Source organism: Pinus tabuliformis, chromosome 8 (assembly GCF_031772625.1).
Source record: "Pinus tabuliformis cultivar Carrire ecotype Pingquan chromosome 8, CPIR1, whole genome shotgun sequence".
Lineage (NCBI taxonomy): Eukaryota > Viridiplantae > Streptophyta > Pinopsida > Pinales > Pinaceae > Pinus > Pinus tabuliformis.
In genome coordinates, this window is record NC_142294.1 from 802,619,879 (window position 1) to 802,638,223 (window position 18,345).

The following is an 18,345-nucleotide window of genomic DNA, read 5'->3' on the forward strand; positions in this document are numbered from 1 at the left end:
GGAACCACAACCAGGCTAAAGTGTAATCCACTTTGTACAAACCAGTTGTATCGTGGGCCCCTCAATGGTGGTATTAATTATGGGAAAGGAGGGTTGTAATCATTCACAGTTGTTGATCAAGGAGAGGTGGATTGATGCTAATCCAAACTACAACTCCCATCCCTTGGTTAAATGTCAAAAATGAGGGTGGGGCTCTCAATCGACCTCGACTATTGATATAGCACCCGATGAGCGCTCATGGCCCAAAGTTGTTAGGGTCCACCCCTAAGCCACATCACACGAGATTTTCCCCCTTTCCTCATTTGGTTACATTATTCTTCCACACACCCAATAACCTATCTTTCGGCAGCAAGGTCCCACTGCTAGAACCTCCATCGGGTTGCTTGTCACATTTTTTAAACAAGTGTTATGTTATGATGATGAGTAGTGGGTAGTGACATGATTCCACTCTAGAAACTTGTCCAAATCACCCTATCCTTCACTGACACACATGTTTCAAGTTTTAATCAACATGAGAAAGGTTAGGGAAATGAGTGGTGGGAAGTGGAAGGGTTCCACTCTCAAACAATGGAAGGATTGGCTCACACTTCATTAGAACTTCATGTTACAAAGTTTGACCAAAAGGAAAAGAACTTCATGCTGGGAAATAAATAAATGACAGGGTTACACTCTAGAATAGCAACTAAATTAGTCGATTCTTGTTGGCTCACCCGAGTTCAAAGTAGTAAGGCATGAATGTGATGGAAGGCAATGAGTGGTAGTTGGTCTCATGTTTCCATGAACCAAAAACTTGGCTATATTGGCCAATTCTTTGTTTGCACATCCATAAGTAAAGGGAGACAAGTTGCAAAGGTTGGCTGTGCGTGGTCTCTTAGTGATAGGGCTCCAAAGGTTGAAACCATGGATAGATTGATTGGTCCCTTGCCACTCGTTCAATTACAAAAGGTTAAGGCACAAGGCACTAGTGGTGGGTGGTGGAAAGTCTCCCTAGCACAACACTTTACAACATATTAAATCTGTAGCCTAGAAATTTACAAAAGTTAAAACGATAAATAAATCACACGATAAAATTATGGGTCAGAATTTGGAATTGATTGAATTACTTGACACCAGAGAATAAATCCAACTTTATGGATAAACCTGGAAATATATTAGAATGCTAATAGAGTCATACTAATTTTAACTCTTACAAGTATGTCTAACTCTTTCATGAATTTGAATTCTGCATGTAACACATGTAAATACCATGTGTAGATTATCAATGATTAAGGCTTTCCTACGGTCACCCTTAATTGACACCACTACTATTTGGTGGTCTAAATTATAGTGGGTGTCATCACATTTGATATTAATTTAGAAACATGTTTTACTTTTACATGGGTGTAAATAGCCCTCATGTTGTTTGTTTTTGTTTTTCCTTCTAAATTTTATATTTTTCACTTCTGGTTCTTCAGTTATATTTTTATTCTAATTTTTTTTTCATATTTTTTATTTTTCACTTGTGGTTCTTCAGTTATATTTTTATTCTCATTTTTTTCTTTAATATTTTTTTGTTTTTTATCTAATTTTTTGTAGTGCCTTATATGGTAGGTATTGTAAAGGAAATATATCTATCCATTGTTGTAAGATCAAAAACGTTTTTGTTTTTGTTTTATCTTTTCTTTTATGGTTAGAATAGTTTCAACCATTCTTAATAGTTGTGTTTATTTTTTTCCATATTTTTTTTTTGATGTAGTTATGATAATATGTCTATATTAATTTTCATTTCTATTATATCTATAGTTACCATATTTGAATTCTAATTCGATTCATATTGAAAAAATTCAATACGGAAAAAATCTAGAATATTCATCTTAAAAAATTAACATATAATTTATTTATTTATTTTCAAAAATTTTCAAAGTTGAAATGAATGATAATTTCAAAACATTAAAGAAAACTCATCAAATCTTTCTCTCATATGGATACTCTTTATTACTTATCTTTAACATTAGTCTTTTATATCTATATAAGATGATCTAAACATAATGACTGACAAAATTCATCAAATTTATTAATATTACAGAGTGAAAAAAGTGTAAGTAAAATCCAATAACATGAAAACCTCAACACTGAAATTCAATGTAAGACACTGGATATTAAAAATAGGCTTGGAGTAATCTCCACATGATAAGGAATTTATGTCTCAATCATTATTCCTATGAGATACAAATTTATTTAACATTAAACGTGTACACATTACCTTTGTGGTGGACCGCAAAAGATAAACGCTTCTAATTGAACTCCACACTAGTTATCCTCTCTTTTTTAATAGAGCTATAACCCAATTTAATAATTATAATCATCCAAAAAAATTATAAAAATGAAAAAAATATATTTTTAATTTTTTAATTTTTTCAAATATAAAATCTGCAGTTATCCACAATGTTTTGATAAGAAATTTCCATTTTTTAATAAACAACACACTGTTATTTAATAAGTATTTTAACATAAAAATTTTGATTTCTTATATTTTAGAGATTTTTTTCGTTGTTGAATTGAGGCTTCTGTGATCCATATTATTTATAAGTAGAATTTCGGTGTAAATCACATAGAGACATTTGTCTACGCGTTTCGAACCAACTAGTCTGCTCATCGTCAAGAGATTTTTTTCCATAAACCCAAAATTCCCCATCATATTAAAACAAGTATCAAGACAATGGAAGCTGGCGAATTTCGGAATCCTTTTCCCCATCGTATTAAGACAAGTATCAAGACAATGGAAGCTGGCGAATTTCAGAATCCTTTTGCCCAATACCCGGCGAACTTGGTAACTATGATTATACTTCTGCTTTACAAAGCAATCCTCAAGAAACATTAATTCAACTTCATAATCAAATTCAAATTCAATATTTGTTATTCAGTTATTTAACAACTTCTATATTTAACAACTTCAATACTTAAATATTTTGTTGGTTGCTACCAAAAATAATATTTCCATATAAACCCATTTTTAACAGTTCCGTCCACCCTACCATCCATGATTGCGGTTTGCTATTTCTTATGCTTGGTGCTTTCTTTTTCATTATTACAAATTAGGCCTATGCTTAAACTTGCACAACTCCTTATTATGCAAAATTAGGACTTCCCCAGCTACTTCTACTGCATCTAGATACAACATAGGATTATGATGAATTACGCTTGCAGGATTGCATTCTCATCCATTAAATTTGTAAAATTCGATGGTTTTGAAGTGTAGTTGAGGAAAATGTTGTCTGGTTGGCAAAGTTACGATTAGCAGATTGACCTACCCGGAAAGCAAACGTTAGTGATCGGAACAATACGGCAAATTTTGATGATGTGTTAGAGAACGGAGAAACACGGATTGTCGTCCAAATTTTTGGAAATTCTCAATGAAAATCATCATACAAGATGCAAATTTGAGAAAACCAATGATACTTTTGTAACCGTTCACTTCAACTAAATGTGTGAAAGAATCTATATGCACACGGCACGAGAGGTGCAGTGCAACTTTTATTTAGTGGATAGCCATGGACATCTTTGGCAGTTTATTGATATATTTGGCAGCCATGAAGAGAAAAAAGATTTAGCAGGAGACATTGGCTCCGGGATCCACGCCCAACTGGCTACATATTGTATTGTAGTAATTAACTCTGCTGCTCACTGCAGGAGTGTTTCCACCGTTGCATTCCATGCTGTTGATGGCTTTAATTGTGGCAGCGAAGCCCTGCCCGGAGGTTATGGCAGAATGACAGTTCTGCATCCAAAACCACACGGCTGTCTTGAAGGAAATGGTGGCGTCCTGCCCCACCACGTCTGGGTTGTTCAACCCGTCGAAGCCTATGTTCTGCCCAGCTGGTCCGTAATTGTAATTCCTGCATTCATTAAAAATCCAAAAGTGGGTTTGTTAGCCCTCAGTTACCATTACAGATGACACGAGGGGATGGTATTAGTGAGTTACGTACCAGCTTAACTGGAGAGGGCCGCGCCCATGGTAGGTCTTCCCGCTCGCACACGGCCACGAGGTGGAAGTCGCATCACAGTAGATGCTTTTAGGATCTATCTCGTTGATGGAGCACAGCCCTAACATGACGACGGAAGAATTAATTAATTAATTCATCTATTAACATTCATCATCCATGAATTATTTGAAATCAAATTGTAGAGATTATTATGGTTGTTGAGTAGATAGATTATATACCTCCAGTTTCGTGCATCACATTAGCGAAGAAGGCAGCGAGCTCTCTCTTCTGGTCGTCGCTGGCACCGGTGGTGCCAAATTCAGAATATGCATTGGCAGCTGCGATGAAAGCGTCGTAAGTGTAGAATCCTTTGCCCTCGCAGGAGCTGGCAGCTCCGCTCGCAAGGCCATCGAAGACACTCTGAGAAATTATGGTGCCCACGTTTCCACCTCCAGTACTAGGAGATCCTCCACCTGAGCTTGTACAGGGGCCGCTCTGGCAGCCATCGCCGCAGTAATCGGAGGTCGTCCCGCAGTATCCATACTTGCTGCAACAAAGACCGCTGGCACAGCCACAGTTTTGAGCATTAACACTGACGCCCACCAGGAGCAGCACTAGCACCAGAGCCATTACCGAAGTACCACATCTAACCCCCATAGCTAATAATTTTCTCTATTAAAGAATCCCGCGCTCAATCTCAATGTTTGATATGTTTATGGAACTACTCAATCCAACTCTTCTCTCTTTATAGAGAAATCCGAACGCAATCTCCTCTTCCCCTAGTACTTGTTAAGGTTGGGTCAATATTGGCAGCTCATATAGAGTTTCATTTTATGAAGCAATTGCAATGATACCAGCCATCTAGACTTGCAAGGACTTCATGGACGGCGGGACGCGCTTCGTTCGGGAGCGTTGAACGCCCGCGAGTCTGCCGTGGCGTTGGGTTTTTACTCCTTATCCATTCGATGAATCGAATCTGTAATCAAGAGATAATGATCCTCCTCCGGAGACTTGAGAATAGTAGATTTGAGCATTCAATAAGCATGGTAAAATCAAGTGTGCTCCATTGGATACAGCCATCGAATTTCACAGTGAAATTGCCGGGTGTTTTGGTTGTCAAATACAGTTAAAATTATCTGAGATTTTTTTGTTGAAACAGTGAAAACCCGTGAAGTAGGTGTGAAAACATCAAATTTAACCGATGGGTTTGTTTTGAAATTCCAACCCTGTTTGATAAATCAATTGCATTCCGTACCTATTGAATAAAAACCTGCAATTGAGATAAGATGCCCGCTGAGAAGCGTTGAACGCATCGAGTCCGCCTTGGCGTCGTCAGGCGGCGGTACGCGCAGCGTTGAATGCGGTGAGTCTTACTTTCCATCACGTCTCCTTCCTTGGCACCTTCCATATCAGTAATTTGTGGTTGTGACGATGACGAGACAATATCATTTTCTTGAAAACGAGATCCCAATTCAATGATAGTGTATCGAAGGACATGTGAACAGAGACTACAAGATAGTGTATAGAAGGACATGTGAACACAGAGTATACATGTACCATGGAAACATCTTTGATGATGGAAGGAGATTGGACCTTAAAATTGGGATCCATTTGGGAGTTGATTTATTCTAGCAGGGAGGCATCATTCAAATCATAAATTTGTTGGACCTTAAAATTGGGATCCCATTTAGGAGTTGATTTATTCTAGCATCATTCAAATCATAAATTAGTTAAATCTTCCTCATATGCTTTTAGATGCCTGCACAACATCTTTTTCTCTAACATGTGGTGTACTTTAAGGACCATCTTTTCTCCCTTGGCACAATGTCATTAACTCTTGGCATTGATTTTTTATTTTAGCATAGCAGTTTTTGATTTGTGAAAACTTTGGTCATATTTGGTATTCCAACACATATGATACCCTAGGGTTAAGGTTTTAAATTTCAAGTTTTTATCTTTCAGGTTTCTAGAATTTATGTTAAGAAAGTTTCAACTTCTTGTGAAAGATTTTTTGAGAATGAGTATCATGAAGACATCTCATCTTATAGATAAGCTACTACTATTATAAACAATTTGTATTGCATTGCATATTGCAGTATTTTCACTATTTCATTCATTAATGAAGTTTGGGTTTCATTATGTTATTGTGCTCTTTGCAATATCTTTATGTTATTTTGCATGTGTTTCTATTTTTTCTTATTTTCAATATAATTTAAATTAATGGTATTAGAGTAATCTTTTATTTGTTATTGTTCCATTCATGTCCCTAATGAAATTAGGGTATAGGGAGGTGGCCCTTGAACTAAATAATATTGTTGAAGACTTACTTTCCTAACCCTAGTGGTTTCCCATTGCATTAAAGAATGATGAGAAGCCACGAGATCCTATCAAGATATTTATGAAGGAAGCCTTGAGTTACAAAGGAACAAGATGACATATAATTTCACCTAAATCCTTCAAAAAAATCCAAAAGGTGATGGAGGCACCTTTGACAACCAATCAGTAAGGAGGTATGATGTCCTTCAAGGTACAAGTTAAATTTTACATTCCTTTAATTGAAGGAAAGAAGGACACAAATGTTTTAGATAAATTGTTAAGTCTACAAGAGAGTTTTACCTAATTAAATTTTTTTCCAATAGCGAGAAGATCATCTTTGCACTCCTTATATTCCTTTCTCATATCAAATATTAATAGATCACTTAATGTTTGCAACATATTAAATATGAGTTTAAAGAATTTGCAAAAAAACCACTTAATTGAATTTTGTTTATGCCCTTAAGGAGAAATGATATCATATTAGAAACTACAACGGTTCATGCACAAGATGGACACCTTTTCATTAGGACAAATACTAGTTGGTCTCACAGTACACAAATACCTTATATACCTTGCATTCAATAGTGATATCAAAGTTAGTGATTGTCACATGGTTTTAAAATACTACAATGTCATACACGAATACATCTACATGAAATTGTGGTTGATAAACATATTTTGATCCATAAATGATAGCCTGCTTATAGCCTCTCCATTTCACCAACACAAATTTATGATCCATTAAAAAATTCAATAATGTTCTTACACATACTTTTGAGACTATAAGAAGATGGTTAAAAGAAAAAATGGTTGTTTATGCTTATGATGTATTTAGTTGCAAATGGTTTCCTTTATGTCTTGAAATGTTTAAACCCATGTTCATTGATTGGCCTCTCCATTGCAAATCGTAAGGCTCATTTTTGCGACATTTTGACCTAATATCTACCTCATAAACCTCTCTTTGACAATGATTAATATATGTATTATACAATTAATTATGAAGGAAACATGTTCAATTATGAAGTGTGTTAGGTCTTATTTTATCTATTGTTTTCATGATTTTATGGATATATGCATGCTACATTACCCATACTTCAAGCAGGTCAAATCAAGGGAGGGTTCCTACTCCAACATGACATGAGGGAAAAGTAGAATCATGTCCTCTCATACACCTCTAAAGGGTTTAAATCCTTCAACCTTTCAAACCAACATGATCCATTCAAATTTCTAACTCAAGAGAAGTAATCTATCAAGAGATTTGATCTCTAGACTTTAGGAACCTATTTTTAGGGATCTTGGAAAGGTGGGGGGGGGGGGGGGGTGAGGGTGTTCGTAATCATTCATAGTCATCAATCAAGGAGAGATGGATTGATGTTAATCCCAACTACAACCCCCACCCCATGGTTAAATTTCAACGATAAAGGGGGACTCTCAATTGACCATGATCATCGATTTAGTTCCTGACAAACATTGATGGCATAAAGTCAATGGGGTCCACCCCTTATCCACGTCACACCAGTTTGGCCCCCTTTTCTCATTCTGTTACATTATTCTTCCATGGGCCCAATGACATGTCTTTGCTTTGAAACAAGGTTCCACTGGGCTAGAACCTCCATCAGACCATTTGTCACGTGGTTTAACCATGTCTTATGTTATGCCAATGAGTAGTGGATAGTGACAAGGTTCCACTCTGAAACCACAACCAGATCGACACATCATTCACTGACACACCCGTTTCAAGGTTTAATCAACAAGACAAAGGTTATGGCAGTAAGTAGTGGGAGGTGGAAGGGTTAAACTCTTGGACCATGGCCAAATTGGCCCACACTTCATTGAAGCTTCCTGTTACAAAGTTCAACCAAGTGCAAAGGAACTCAATAGTGGGTGATAGGTCGATGACAAGGTTCCACTCTAGAATAGTGGTCGAATCAGTTAGTTTTTGTCGGCTCACTCAAGTTCAAAGTAGGAAGGCATAAAGGTGATGGTAAGTGATGAGTGGTAGCCAGTCTCACAATTCCACGAACTGGAACCTTGGTTGGATCGACCAATTCTTTGTTGGCATGCCCATAAGCAAGGGGTGACAAGTTTCAAAGGTTGGTGGTGGGTGGTCTCCAGGTGATAGGGTTCAAAAGGCTGGAACCATGACTATTTCGGTCGGTCCCTCACGAATCATTCAAGTACAAAGGTTAAGGCACAAGGCACTAGCAATGGGTGGTGGTCGGTCTCCCCAGTATAACGCTTTGTGGCACATTGAATCCCTAGCCTGGATATGGATAGTCCATTTCTAATCTAAGATGTAGTGATATGAAAAGTAAAGGAAAGTGACTACTCTCCATCTAGTATCAGTATGTCATTCTAGTCTGAGAATGCATGTCTAACTCTATAACTCTTGCAATCTAGCTTTGTAGTTCTAATATAGGTCGGTTAACATAACTAGGTAATTTAAATGACCCTTATGGAAGCCAATAATTAATTTATGTTCAAGAAAATGATTTAATACTTAAATTATTCATAATATTTTCCTAAGCCATTTGTGTCTTCCAAACTGGTTTTCATAGTTATGACCACACATACAAAAACAGGGGTAAAAAGGAAGGATTGTTACCAAACCCAACCCCTTAAAGGAACACCTTCCTCTCTGTTCTATAACTGGAAAGAAAAATAACATAAATGAGTTTTATAATTGCAGCTCTTACATCCGCTTAGACATTAAACAAAAATGGGTAGAGTACCCTCATTTGCTCTGTCATCTCCCAGGTTCCTTCATCTGGTCCAAAGGCCTTCCATTGCACTTTAAACTACTCTATTACTTGATTCTAGAGCATGATCTACCTTTAATCCATGATGCATAGTGGTTCTACTTGGATTCCACTTGTATCATAGACCAATCAGTTACATTATCAATGTCACGTACATATTTTTTAAGCAAAGAAATATGAAATACATCATGTGCTTTCACTATAGGTGGTGAGGCCAGTTTGTAAGTTATTGGTATCACTATTTCTAAGATATGAAATGATCCATAAAATATTGATGCTAATTTAGTACAAGACCCCACTTTCAATGAGCTCTTCCTTAGTCGAACGAAGACATATACATGTTTTCCCACTTGGAATTCTTTGTACATTCATTGTTTCTTTGCATAACTCTTTCTTCTATCCCGAGTAGTCTTCAATTGCTTCCTAATAATGAGCACTTCTTGCTCCATTTCTTCCAGCATGTTAGGTCCAAGAACCACTCTATTTATTGGGCCATCCTAGATAATAGGAGTGTTACATTGTTTGGTCATACCATGCCTCAAAAAGGCTCATCTTCGGTGACTCTTTATACCCATTGTTATATGCAAAATCCAATAACAGTAGGAACTATTCCCACCTCTTTGATTGATGCATGGCACATATCCTTAGCATGTCATTTAAAATTTGATTTACCCTTTGTGTTCAACCATTTTTTTTAGGGTGATATGATGTACTAAAAGCTATCTAGGTTTCAAAACCAACAAACAATGCCTTCCAAAATTGGAAGTGAATTTGGCATCCCAATATGAGATGATTTTCTTAGGTATGCCATGTAATATAAATATTTCCTTCATGAAAATATGAGTTATGTCGATGGCCTTGTGGGTGGACTTAACAACTATAAAATTACCTAACTTACTCAATTTTACTACTACCACCATAATGGAATCATGTTATTTGGTAATCCCATAATCAAGTCCATAGATATGACTTCCCATTTCCACTCAAGGACTAGGATCATATGTAGTAGTCCTATTGGGTGTTTGCATTCCACTTTGACTTGTTGGCATTCCAGACACCTAGCAATGTACTTAGCAACTTCCTTATTCATCCCTGGCCAATAATATGGTTTCTTTATGGCTATTATCACTTTATAATAGCCAAGATGACCTGAGTAAGGTATTTTATGAAACTCATCCATTATGAACTTCTTCAAGTCATTCACACTAAGAAAATACCATGTCTTTGAAAAACAACATACCATCATTAGTGAGCTTGTAGCTATTTCTTATTGATCACTCTAGTTCTTGTTGTAAGAATTTCTTCACATGATGTGTTAATGCCTCGTTGATCCTTTCCTTGGTGTCAAACTCACAAGTGCTTATAGCTTCCAAGTGTGTTACTTGTAGACTTCTACTGAGTACATCTGCTACTCAGCTTTTGTTTCCCTTGATACGTTTTATTCAAAATAAAATTCACTGATTAAATCCATCCATATGGCTTGTATATCCTTTAACTTGGGCTGATCAAACAAATATCTTAGTCCTCCATGATCTGGCATCAATACAAATCTTCTTCCAAGAAAGTAGTGTCTCCACATCTTCAAGGCATGAACAATTGTTTCCAACTTTAGGTCATGTGTGACATAATTATTCTCATTCTCATTTAATTTCCTTGAATCTTAATAGATCACATTCCCCTCTTGCATCAAGACTCCACCAAGTCCTTCCTTACATGCATCTATGTAGACCAGGAAGTCCGAAATATTGGTCAAATGGATCATAAATTCTATGTAATGAGTACTTTTTTTGGAAGAAGTCAAATTTCTTGAGTTTGTCACATAACTTGTGTTCTCCCAACAACTACAACATTGTCTCAAAATTCTCTTCATGTTAATCTTCCCTGGTTTTTTAGTAAACCATGATGTCATCCACAAAACTAATACAAACCTATCCAAATTTGGGCTAAGGACATTGTTCATCAAACGCATGTGGTTGGTGCATTTGTGAGCCCAAATGGCACCACCACAAACTCTTAGTGTCCATATCATGTTATGAATGTCTTCTTGTGGATGTCTTCATCTTTTATTTCAGACCTATGATAACAAGATCTCAAATGTATTTTAGAGAACATTGCAACCTCTCTCAGTTGGTCAAATAGATCATAAATTCTATGTAATGAGTACTTTTTTTCAATGTATCTTTATTCAACTACCGATAATCAATGCACATTTGCAACGTGCCATCCTTCTTCGTTACAAACAATACTAGGACTTCCCAAGGTGACACACTAGGTTTTATATACCCCTTATCTAGCATCTCTTTTAGTTGCAACATTAATTCTACCAATTTTGGTGTGCTCATATAATACACAAACTTTGAAACTAGCACTGCACCTGGAATCAACTCAATGGAGAAGTCAATTTTTCTCCTGGGTGGCAATCACAGTATTTCCTCCAGAAACACATCATTGAACTGGTTCAAGAGAAGGTGCTCTTCAATTTTGATTTCATTGTTTTTTTTTGCACCAGTCACTTGGATCACGAATAGGGAACACCCCTTTTGGTTGCATTTATTTACTTGCAACATTGAAATTTGTCTAATTGAGACAAAATTTCTCTTTCTTTGCAACATATTTTCCTTGCCTTCATCATTGAGGAACTTCAACAATTTATTAAAGTAGTCCACTTTGGTTCTATGGGTTTCCAACCAGCCCATGCCAATTAGAGTTTCATATTATCCCAAAGGAAGTAGATTGATGGTATATTTTTTGGGCATGTCGCCTAACTCCAGGGTGCACAATTCCACTAACTTTTTTATCCTATTTTTGCCTTCCACGGCCAATTGGACCAACCATGACTTTGCATTGGAATTTCTTTCCAAATTGCACATTTCTACAACATTTGGGCTAATATAATTAAAATTGAAACAAGTTGGTTGGTAACCATACCTTCCATCTTGATCACTGAGGCTTGATGGTTCACTTTCCTTTTATCTAATGTCATTTAAATCCAAGGTACACTTTGTGCCACCTCATTCATCATTGTTGCCTCTTGGACATGGTATAACTTCTTGCTAGACTACTAGTGGTGAGGGTACTCTTTCATCTTGTGGTTTTCTCCACATCCCCAACATTTCAAATGTTCTCTCTTAGGATACTTGAGCTCTTATATTTTTTATTTAATAGGTCACTCTCTACTGGTAGCAGTGAAATTCTAGTGAGCGCCAGTATTACAGCAAGAATGCTACAACTCCTAGGCTTCCGACTTTACTTTTATCAACCCGGTAGTTCGTAACAAACTTGGAAGTGTCGGTGCTATATGCACAAGTACTAGTTCTCACTACAGGTTGTCACTTGGTCAGCCAGCGCGAGATCACTAGGATCTCAAGCCAACTTCTATAGATTTCAGAAGAAGCTCTATGTGTGATGAAAGGAAAGAAAGATTACTCTACAGATGCTATTCTAACTGCAGAAAGGAGAAGACTGGAATGTAAAGCAACACCTAGTAAACCCTAATTAACAAGCTAATTCTAATTTTGCCAAAAACACAATGAAAACTATGAAATAAATGCCATTACCTACTCAAGTAAATAAACATCATCTAACCATGCTATTTCTGGAAGTAAATAAGCAAAAAACATATTTTTGGATTTTTATGCGAATTTAACATGAATCTAATTTATTGTGTGAGTGTGGTAGCGAATAGGTGGCGTTAGAGGGCGGTTTTGGAGCTTGGGAGGATGTAGGATGGTGTGGATGGGTCCTAGGAGGTCTTAGGTGGCCTTCTGGAGGCTTTTCCCACACTCGGCCTTCAAAAGAAAGCCTACAGGAAAAACTACAGGAGGACACAAGAAAACTACAGGAGGCCTACAAGAGGAGGCCGAGAGAAATTTTCGTTGTTTTGAGGGTGTGAGAGTGGGTGGAAAAGGTGGATGAAGGTTGGAATGAGGTGTTAGGGTGCCTAAGGTCTACCATGAATCACCAGGAGAGAGAAATATGATTGGGTTTGCTCAAGGAGAGAGGAAGAAGTTCTATGAAAAGTGAAGGAAACTAAGGCAGAATTGAGGTGAGGTTTGGGAGACCTATAGGGCATGGATCATATGGAGGGTGTGATTTCTGGTAAGCTGGCCTACTGCTGGAAGAGATATGCTACATAGAAACTGACAGTCAACCAAGAAAATCGAGCAACCAATGAAATGAGTGCATCCTAGGAAAAATAGAGTTTTACATTAAAATGGCCAAAACTATGATGAATAGAAGGAAATGATGGGAAATGTTGTAAGAAACGAAAGCATGAAAGAGGAATATTGTAAATCAGGAAGTGAACATGATAAAGAAGATCCAAAGCAAATCAAAACTGGATTATCAACCTACTAGAGAGCTGCAAACACAAGAAGTCCTAGGAATGCGGAAAATCTGTGTTTTTGGGGCAGCAAGAGAGTCTTTGCCTTGAATCATGGTCCCAGAGGGAGGAAGAGAGGCCAAGGCACTGTTTCTAGCCTTTTGAATCTTCTCTAATCACTGCTTAACCTACTACAGAAAGCACAAACGGAAGCAAACTAGTAAATCATCAAAAGCAACCTATTCTTAACCATAAAAGAAATACATCTAACAACAAACTAATCTACAAACTAAAGTAAAGCATAAAAATACAAGTAAAGAGGAGCTTGGCTGCTTGGATTGGTCCCTAACCCAAGAGCTTCAACCCTCTGATGTAACTCAGTGCTAGCCCAAAAAGGATTCCATCTTCATTATCAAAACATAGCAAGATTACATAAAACTGTCATAAAATAGTAAGCTCAAAATTTGAGCAAAGTTTACAGAAGCAAGAAGTCAACCCTAGTGAGGCCCTAGGCCTCTCTACTTATACATATGAAGCTACCAACAGCTTCCTTAAAATCAGGGAGGCTTGGCTCCTAAAACTCGAGATAACTATCAATCATCTTCCACTTGCTCGGCTGCCTTCTAGAGCTTTGATGTCTTCCTTCCCCAACCCTGGAATTTCCACTCTCAAATACATATGTCTTCCTTCTCCAACCCTAGTGTAACACCCTACCACATATTTACCCGATTTTACAAGATCATTAGGGTAAACATGAGCTGAGAGTTACTATGCATGACCCAAAATCCAAGATCCAGTTATAGAAATGGGGTCCACTTGTCCAAAACCTTCTGCAACACCCAAAGACACATGAACATACTAGTATCAACCTATATTTTCAAGTGATCTCTTTCTCTGAGCTAGAACCACTCTTCAACCTTGTTTTACAACCCAGTCGCATGCATGAAGACCAATCCATTCTGCCAAAGGAATCCAATCACACGCACAACCCATCTTCATTGCGGCTGCAATTGAAATTTCCTAGTTGTGTACCTGCGGCTAAGGACTCTATTCTAGATTTTTAGGCCTAGCCTACAAACCAACTACCCAAAACTGCCCAAAACTTCCCCAACAAAGTTCTTAAGTCTTCTCATCATGTTTCCAAGCTCTGTTCTTATTCAAGCTTGTCAAACACATGTTAATCATTTAGACAAACTCATTGTAAACATAGTACTTGTAGGTCATGGATGCATAATTATCATTGTTTCATTAGTTTCATCAGAGAATCATCGGGAAGGCTCATTTACCTCTCATACTAGTTGTAACAAACACATATTAACTCATGCATTCATATAAATTAACCGATCTTGTCAAACCATGGAATAGAACCATAACATCAACACTTCATATAATGAGAAATATACCATGCAAATAACCAACATTGAACCAGAATGAGACCATGACAAACTAGTCATAAAATCACACATTAAACAAAAACTTATGCTCATGGATCACTATTAAAGAACAACACATAATAACATATGTGTAATTCCAACCAAGTCAGGGACTTCCACGTACCACCCAACCATATATTGGGACTGAACCAAATCTTTCTTCCAGCCCAATCACCCTCGTGCCATATTCCAAGCATGAATGTGGGATCACATGGGATAAACCAAACATAACCAAATAGGGAATCCATAGGTTAAACCACCTCCACCCTCAAACCACAGTGATTTCACCTAAACTAGTCCAGAAATCACCAAAACCAATACAAGCTTGGATGTCTCAAGATTTCTTCACCATACCCAAAGGAATTTTCCTGTCTCCACCCACCTGTCAAGAGCTTCCCGAAGAAAACCATATCCACCCTCAACCCTTGGGATTTTCCTGAGACCACCTCAACCAAATCCAAATCCACTGACAATCCAAATCTCAACCAAAATGAAAACCCACTATATCATGGCTATCTAGGAAATGGCAAAGGAAAGGTTGTACATCACTGTCAATCCAAGAAAATCCCATGCCAATGAAAACAACATGACCAATAAACCAATGCATAAACCATGCATTCACATCCCAGCAAGATAATCAAACATGCAACCTGTTACCTACAAAATCCTCTTGTTGGCTACTCTTTCTTTGCTTGATTTCTACCCTTTCTTACTGATGTCCAATCTTCTTCTTGCACTCCATTTCTTTCCTTGCTTTCTTTCTTGTGTCTTCCTTGTGTTCAAATTGCTCTCTCTCTTTCTTCTCCTTTTCCAATTGAATAATAATGCTTGAATTTTTTCTCTCTTTTCATTTTTATTTTCTTTTGCTTTTCCTTCATTTTCCTTTGCATGCATATTCTTGTCTCTTCGTCTTCCTTTTCTCTTATTTTCCTTTATTTCTATTTCCATTTTTTTCCCTTTTCCTTTTTCCAATGCCAGTGGAAATTCCAATTTCCATAGCCAAAAAATAATTAACCACAAGTGACTCCCAATGTAATATTTTTCCCCTCATTCAACTTGGAATATGTGTCCCATGACCTTGGTTTTAAATTTTTCTTTTACAATGCCCATTTATTACATGGAACCTTAACCCAGGGTTGTTACAAACCCCTCCCCCTTGGGGGAACACCGTCCTTGACATTTTATGACACTTATAACCAGATAAAAATCTTGAAAAAAATGACAACGTACTGCTTATGGAGCTTTATAAACACAACTCAATGCAATATTTACAATGACATAGTGCTTATTGGAGCTTTATAAACAAAGCTTGATACAATATTTACAATGACCCACACACACACATATATATACATATACCAAAGAACCTTTTCTCAAACAACAAGTAAGGAAGGATACAATGCCCACATATGATCGGCCTCCCATGATCTTTAGCGGGCCCAAAGAGTTTCCACTACACTTTAACTTGTTCTATTGCACAATTCAAGAGCATGAGTTTCTTCCGCTGCAATATCCATTGAGGTTTCAGCTAGAACTCTCCTTCTGGTTCCACCTACAATACAGATCAATGAATCACATGATCAACATCATGTACATATCTTTTCCGCAATGAAACATGTAAAACATCATGGACTTTCACTGATGGAGGAAAATCAAGTTTGTAGGCCACTAGTCCAATCCTCTCAAGGATCTCAAAAGGCCCACAATAATGAAGTGCCAAATTGGCACATGATCCCGTCTTCAAGGAGCTCTTCTTGGGCTTGATACACAAGTACACATGCTCTCCAACCTAAAAATCCTTGAATACCCTATGCTTATATGCATAGATATTTTTCTTCTCTTGTGTTGCCTTCAAATTCTTTTTTATAATATGCATCTCTTTCTCCATTTCTCTCAACATATCTAGTACAATCAACGCCTTGTTCAATGGATCACTCCAGCTGATAGGAGTATTACAACTCCTCCCATAGAGAGCCTCAAATGGACTCATCTTCAAGGATTCTTGATACCCATTATTATAAGAAAATTGCATTAGTGGAAGATAATCCTCCCACTTCCTTTGTTGATGCATGACATACATCCTCAACATATCCTCAAGAATATTTTTAACCCTCTCTGTCTATCCATCTGTCTACGGATAATAAGTTGTATTGAAGGCTAGGAACTGAACTTGGCAGCTTTGTTTGATATAATCATCTTGGGATCTCCATGTAACCTCACTATCTCCTTAATGAATACTTGAGCCACTTCACTAGCCCGATTAGTAGAATTTACCGCAATGAAGTGAGATACCTTGCTTAACCTATGAGCCAAACCCATGATGAAGTCATGTTGCCTTGATGTCCTTGGAAATCCTATAACGAAATTCATGGAAATGACCTCTTATTTCCATTCCAGAGTCGAAATAGGCTACAAAAAACCAGTTGGATGCTTGCATTCAACTTTCCCGTGTTCATAATCCAAGCACTTAGCAACAAAATCAACCACCTCTTTCTTCAAACTAGGCTAGTAGTAGAAATTCCTAGTAGTTTTCAAAGTATTCTGGTATCTTGGGTGGCCTAAATATGGTTTGACATGAAACTATCTCAAAATAATCTTCTTCAATTGTCTTGAATATGTCTTGACATGAAACTATCTCAAAATAATCTTCTTCAATTCACCATTGTTAGGCACATAGATCCTTCTCCTGAATCTAACCAAGCCATATGTTGTGAGGTGATACTCCTCATCCTTATCACCCTCACTTTGTTGCTACAATCTCTACTCCAACTACTGGTACCTCTCGCATCTTTCCCTGCATGTAAGATCCACTCCTACAAATCTGTCCCATAAGAGCTCACGACTGAAATATGCTTCACCTACACTCTCCTACTGAGAGAATCTGCAACCCAATTCTCTTTTCCTTTAATGTATATGATCTCAAAATCAAACTCATTAAGCGTATCCAACCATCTATATTTCCTTACAATTACATTAGGTTGGTCAAAAAAGTACCTCAGTCCCCTATGATCACTCATCAAAACAAACCTCCTACCAAGGAGATAATGTCTCCACATCTTCAATACATGAATGATAGCTACCAACTCAAGATCATGAGTCACATAATTCCACTCATGCTCTTTCAGATTCCTTGATTCATAGAAAACCACCTATCCTTCTTGCATTAGGACTCCACCCAGTCCTTCCTTGCAAGAATCTATATAAACCACAAAGTCCTTATCAAGATCTACAATCCTCAAAACCAGGGCATTGGTAAGAAATTGCTTTAACTGATCAAAACTATCTACACAATCAGTTGTCCATTCAAACTTATTTCCTTTCCTCTTCAAAGATGTGATAGGATAGCCAATCTTAGAGAAGTTCCTAATGAACCTCCTACAATAAATTGTTAGTCCCGTGAATGATTTGATCTCATCTACATCCTTCGAAGATGGCCACTCCATGATAGCCTTAATCTTATCTAGATCCATTATTATCCCCTCCTTGGAAATAACATGTCCCAAGTAATGAATCTGAGACTGAAAGATGATGCACTTTCTAAGATTGGCATACAA

The 18,345-nt window shown here is 37.3% G+C and overlaps 1 protein-coding gene across 1 annotated transcript; it reads right to left on the reverse strand.

The window, feature by feature from the left end:
- Positions 1 to 3,364: 3,364 nt before the first annotated feature.
- Positions 3,365 to 4,744, reverse strand: LOC149238019 (endochitinase 4-like). Its single transcript, XM_089372895.1, has 3 exons — positions 4,202 to 4,744; positions 3,966 to 4,083; positions 3,365 to 3,875 (listed from the first exon to the last, which is right to left on the reverse strand). Exons 1-3 carry the CDS (start codon positions 4,617 to 4,619, stop codon positions 3,587 to 3,589), a joined length of 825 nt encoding a protein of 274 aa, XP_089229021.1. The 5' UTR covers positions 4,620 to 4,744; the 3' UTR covers positions 3,365 to 3,586.
- Between the last annotated feature and the right edge of the window lie 13,601 nt (positions 4,745 to 18,345).

Coding starts and splice junctions, on each gene's coding strand:
- LOC149238019 (XM_089372895.1), bottom strand. CDS start 4,619: ATGGGGGTTAGATGTGGTACTTCGGTAATGGCTCTGGTGCTAGTGCTG. Junction 4,084..4,201: donor TGTGATGCACGAAACTGGAG/GTATATAATCTA, acceptor TCGTCATGTTAG/GGCTGTGCTCCATCAACGAG. Junction 3,876..3,965: donor GGCCCTCTCCAGTTAAGCTG/GTACGTAACTCA, acceptor TAATGAATGCAG/GAATTACAATTACGGACCAG.